At 61.2% G+C, this 5,508-nt stretch overlaps 1 protein-coding gene across 1 annotated transcript in view; it reads right to left on the bottom strand.

Annotated features, from left to right (window-relative positions):
* The window catches only part of NPTX1 (neuronal pentraxin 1), a 10,168-nt gene extending 4,660 nt beyond the window's left edge, over positions 1–5,508 (bottom strand). Inside the window, exons 1-4 of the mRNA XM_022589394.3 lie at positions 4,910–5,508; positions 4,417–4,624; positions 2,069–2,313; positions 690–869 (exon numbers count right to left, since the gene is read on the bottom strand). Of these exons, the coding sequence (XP_022445102.1) occupies positions 690–869; positions 2,069–2,313; positions 4,417–4,624; positions 4,910–5,353 (1,077 nt within the window). The 5' untranslated portion in view covers positions 5,354–5,508. The remainder of the gene's footprint in view (positions 1–689; positions 870–2,068; positions 2,314–4,416; positions 4,625–4,909) is intronic.

The following is a 5,508-nucleotide window of genomic DNA, read 5'->3' as shown; positions in this document are numbered from 1 at the left end:
CTTCAGAGGAAAGCAGAGGATGAGGGGGGGTCATAGCGGTGGGGGCCTATCAGGAGGGCACCCCTAGGCGGAAAGGAGTGATGCTGGCCTCCTCTGCCCTGGATGCAGAGCTTCTCCTGGGGGCACCTGAGAGCTGCCCAGTGAGCGAGGGTGTCAGCCAGGTCCATGGACAACTGTGGGAGCAGTGCCTGGGGGGCCTCCCCTACACTCCCTGCCTCTAGTCAAGAAGCTCAGATGTCGCTCTTTAACAGCAATAGCGGCCCAATGAGAATGGAAGCCCTGGGGCTCTCCTGCCTGCCTTTCCCTCCTGGGTACCCAATGGGAGACAAACCACTTCCAGGAAATAAATTATGCATCACTAAATGCACTTGGTCTTCCGGCGCCAAAGAGCATTGCTGCAGTTGTTGAGAAAGTTGTGGAGAGCCTTGAGGCCAGAGCCCGCTCCTGCTTGCCTTTCCTGAAAGTGCCCACTCAGAGCAGGGACTCTGCCCAAACTGCTGCATCGCTTGCTTCCCTCAGCTACTTCTAGGGGACACCACTCGCCTCTCCAGCTCCCGCCCACTTTGCTCCCTGCTGCCTCTCTGCCCTCTCTCCCAACACCCTCATTCTCCTTTCTCAGGCCTAGTCTCTGGTTCTGGGGCTCCTCCCCCTGCAGCTGCCCCCCCTTTCCCTGCCCCCATGGCCTGTACCTGCTCCTGGCCCAGCACCAGCACGCCCTGTGGCTTGATAGGGTGATAGGGCGCCAAGTTCTCGCCGTTGCCTCCCTGGGTGCCATCCTGGTAGGCTTCCCAGACCCCGTCCCGGGTGGTCCAGGTGATGCAGATGTGGTGCCACTTGCCATCATTGATTACAAAGGGCAGCTTAGCCACCTGGGAAGGAGAACAACATACAGGACATTATGGGAACAGGGGTACAATCAGAATCAATTATCATCACTAGTTAGTAGTTCAACCGATATTCATAGGCATTTACAATAAATATCAAGAGATGTTACTGAGTTCTTGCAGCACCTGCCCCTCTGGACTGTCAGGCCCATCCATTGATGGAGCACAAAATCACAAAGGAAATGGGAAGATTTGTCAAGGGGGCTCGTAAGATCGATCTGCATATGCATGCAATCTCCTCCCTCTTGGCTAGTCTATGATCTGATGGAGGAGGGCCACCCCTGGGGGCTGAGTTCACTGCTGCTTTCTGAGCCTCTCCTCTTCCAACACTCCATCTCTAACTGCCAGATCTCTGGGTCTACAACCCACCCAGCCTTTTTGCAGAGACTCTGAAAGATGCCAGGGGAGATGGCACCATGCCTTTTAATGCTCGGACCAGCCTCTCACCTGGAATTTCACTCACGCTCTTAACATTTCAGGCAGGGAGCCTGCCTCAGCCAACGAAAGAACCCTCACACCCTTTTAACTTGGGGGAAATGGGGCCCCAGAAAGGCACAGCCCTTTCTAGGCAAGGCATCAAGAGCAAGGGCTTGGAATCTAATTCCCAGCCTAGGTTTTAGACGTTTACTACCAAAGCTGGCATAGAGATGAGGGAGTTTGGGAGTTGGCAGCTATTCCCACAGCTAACGGAGGGCCAAGATGGAGACGGGTTCCCTGGAGGGAAAGTTTGCCCTCTCCCAAGGACTCACCCAGATCTGGCCTCCTCCCAGGGGTAGGGGGCTAAGCAGGATTGATTTGGACTCTCTAGGAGCATCTTTACCCCCCCCCCGCAGCATCTATGGTCTCCCAAATATGGGGGAGCAAAGTCAGCTCCAAGGCCAGCTGGGGGAGGAGGAGTCTGTCAGATGGATTGTCCCCCTGGATTATCCTCCTCCACCACCAGCCAGGAGGCCTCTGTCTGGGAGGCCTGTTCATGGAGCACGGCAAGGGCACCCCTACCCACTTCTCCCAGGCCTCACCCTGCACCTCCCTCAGCCCTGCCTGGCAGGCTCTCCTCTTGGGGCCACAGTAGCATCTGAGGCTGTATATCATGCTACCGAGACCTGTCCCAGCAGCTGGCACAGACTGAGGCCCTGGGGGCCTCGCCCTGCTGCTCTGCAAGTCCAGAGGGGTGGGGACTCTACCTTGTCGTTGATGAGGATCTCCATGGGGTTGTTGCCCCACTCAATGAGGACCAGCTCATTGGCCTGGCCGGGCACAGCATAGGAGAAGGGCGTGCCCACCCCTGGCGCTGCGCTGGACTTGAGCCACATGCACACCGTGAAGGCGTACATCTCCGGCAGGCTCTTCTTCACCTTGGCATACATGTAGTTGGTCCGCAGGGGGAATGTGAGCTGGAACTTGTCTCCGGGGCGGTTGTCCTTCTGACCTGGGGAGGACGGGACACAGTCCAGATACCTGCACCTTGACGAAGCGCCTGTCCCTGACTAAAGCAGGCTTGCCAATGCCCCTGCCCCCAACCAGGCTTGGTGATGCAGACAAAGCAGACTCCTCTCTGTTCTGTAGATGCTGAAAAGGAGGCTCGGAGAGGTCAAGTGCTTTGCCCCAGGGCACAGGGCCAGGACGAAAGAGCTGACCCAAGGTCTCTGCTCCCGGTCTGGCTCCCACAAGGTGGCTCCCACACGGTGACCCCTGTGGAGAGGCTGGGATGGGGGTGTGGGGAGCCGCCCGCACACTCTGGGTTCTGAGCATCCGCACCTGGGCTGGGCAGTGGGCATGGGTAGGGAGTGGGTCAGTGCACACCCTGTAAAGCAACGCTCGAAGGTGGTCTCCTCCCGGCCAGTAAAGAGGCTATTAGCTCCCGTCAGAGCAGCCCCTCCAGGAGCCCAACCTGGTTCCAGGATGCTGACTGCTGACGGTGCAGGCCCCCCAGTGCCCGTCACACTTCCCGTGAGGCCAGGACACACTGCAGCCCCTGGTCACTCATCTGACCCAGCCGATTTGCCCCGAGGACTCAGGCTGTTTCCAGAATCCCATCCATCCCACAGGAGGAAGAGTTGTACCCCCCGAGGCTCTTCTAGCAACTCTGTCTGGGCCCCTGCAGAGAGGGCAGGACAGCAGGGAGCCGGGAGGTGGCCCTAAAGCCAGGTTCCCCTAAGGTGGCTTCTCTGAGGATGAGGCCAGTCATTCTCAGGGCGCGCTTCCTGTGCGTCTCCTGAAAAATCAGGCTCCTGGTCCCGTACCCTCCCTTTATACACGGCCACCAGCTCCCCGCCTGCTGGCAGTGTCTCCAGGGAATGCTTTTCTGCCCTCTCCCAACCTACACACACCCTGTGGCTGTGGCCCTGGGCATGGTGTGACTGATTCCAGGCAAAACATTCCAATCCAGCAGTGGGCATGGGCACCAGGCCCAGAGCCAGGAACACACACCCACCAGCTCCAGGGTGTACACTGGGTGCTGCCAGGGAGCCCAGCACTAAACCGGCCCCTCCAGGCCAAGAATTATTTCTAGAAGGCATCCTGCTGGGCCAGCAACCCCACGCCCTTCCTCTAAGCCAGGTGTCAGGGAACAGAGCAGGGCTGGCCTTCAGTGTTCCCCTTCCATTTCAGGCTGGCAGCCCCCTGCCCTTGGAGCACATCTGGTCCCTGGTCTCTCCAGGGGGTGTTCTTCATTTCCCCAATCTCCCCTTTCTCCCCCCCCTTCCCCGATCTGTTTTTCAGTTACATAACGTGCCTTAAGATGGCACTGTTTAAATCCATCCGGCACCCTTTGCAGTCCGAGAAGGGTCACGTGGCCCTGCTTCGAGCCCCGAGTCTCACCCCCCCCACACTATTACAACCTTGTTTGATTTCTGCGACTTCAAGGCTGAGCCTCCCGAGCTCATCCGTGGGCCTCGGGTGAGATTGGGGCTGGCTGGAGTTGGCGACTCGGGAACCGCGGGGCTGCATGCAAGATGCCTGGGCTTGGGTCACTCAGAAGAGAAAACCTCGGGGGTGTGCTCAGGGTGGAGGGGAGGACCCGGAAATCCCCAGAGGATGCCAGGGGCACCAAGGAGCTGGGAGGAAACCTGCTCAGGGCCCAAATGTGCCATGGACCACGAGGGCCCAGCCCCAGCCCATGCCCTGCTCTCTGCTGTGGATGGAGACTGGCTAGAGCCAGGTTTTCCTAGCCAGGGAGGACTTGAGCCAGCCAAAGCTATAGTGCAAAGTTGCTGAAGATTAAACAAATCAGACTTGGAAATATCCTGTGAGTGTGTGAGTGTGTGAGTGTGGCGGGGGAGGGCGGAGGGAACCCCAGGCAATCCCTTCCTCACTCTGCTTCCTGAGATGTCCCAAGCCCAGGGCACCCCAGTCCTGCCAGGAACACCAACTGGAGAACCTGGGGCAGGGATGGGGCTAGAGGGGTGGAGGAGCTGAGGGCTTTTACACTCCCAACCTGAGCTATGCAGGAAGCCAGGACCAGAGGCAGGGTCCCACTGGTCCAGGGAGCTGAGACAGGATGCATGACCCCCCAGCCCCCCATGATCATTACCTTTCTCGAGCTCGCTGATCCGCTGGTGCAGGGAAGTCAGGGCACTCTCGATCTTGACTCTTTCCTCGGTGTCATTTCTGGGGCCCCCCTTGCCCTCCTCCAGAGTGTTCACCCGAGACAGCACCTGCCTCTCCAGGTCATCGATCTTGCTCTGCAGCAGATCCTTGAGGCTGTTGGTCTGGCTGGAGGAATTGAGCCGGCTGTACTGCTGCGAGGGTGCAAGGGGGGGGGGGGAAACCATATCGTTACGCGTGGAGCAGGGGCCGTGCCGGGAGGCCGGTGGCGCGGTCCCCTCAGGGCGACTGCGGGGGCAGCCTGGCGGGGAGCTCGGGCGAGTGGCCGTCCGCGGGGCCCCGCACGCTTGGGGAGGGCCCAGCCAGGCATCGGCACCCGGCCAAGGCCGGGGTTGGGGATGTCGGGCCAGGTCGGGAATGGAGGTGGGGGAGGGCAGAGGGGCGCGCGAGCCAGAGGGGAAACAGCGGCGCGCGCGGACCTCGAGGTTCTCCAGGCGGGTTTTGAGCGACTGCAAAGTTTGCCCGAGTTGGCTGAGCGTCTCGGCGGCCGGCGTCCGAGACAGGTCGCCCATGGTGTTCTTGCCCGAGCCGGGCTGCTTGCGGCCGCCGCCCGTCCGCGCCTCGCCGGCGCTCGCGTCCAGCGTGCTCTGGCTCTCGCAGCGGCCCAGCTTGGTGGTCAGCTCGCGGATGGTCTCCTTCTGGCTCAGGATGGTCTCCTTCTGCTGCAGCACGGTCTCGCGGAGCTGCAGCACGTTGCTCCGGAGCTCCTCGGCGCCGCCGGCGGCCACGGACGCGGCGCACATGTCGGCGTCCACCGGCACCGAGGTGCAGATGAAGCGCGTTGGCCCAAAATCCTGGGCCCCGCTGCCCAGGAGGCAGAGGGCGAGCAGCGCACAGGTGCGCGCGGCGCGGCCGGCCAGCATGGCTGCGGGCGCTGGGACCCGGCGCTCCGGCCCGGGCTCGGCTCGGCTGGAGCTCCGCGGGCGGCCAGCGCTCTGGGCGCCGCGCTGCTCACTGTTCCGCCGCGCAGTCCGCACCGCCGCGCTGTCCGGCCCCCACTGCCGCCTGCGCTGCGGAG

Source organism: Delphinapterus leucas, chromosome 19, assembly GCF_059928025.1.
Source record: "Delphinapterus leucas isolate spDelLeu-1000000601 "Yukka" chromosome 19, BTC_Dleu_Yukka2, whole genome shotgun sequence".
NCBI lineage: Eukaryota > Metazoa > Chordata > Mammalia > Artiodactyla > Monodontidae > Delphinapterus > Delphinapterus leucas.
The sequence above is the reverse complement of the archived record's forward strand: the minus strand, read 5'-3'. Positions and strand labels throughout refer to the sequence as shown.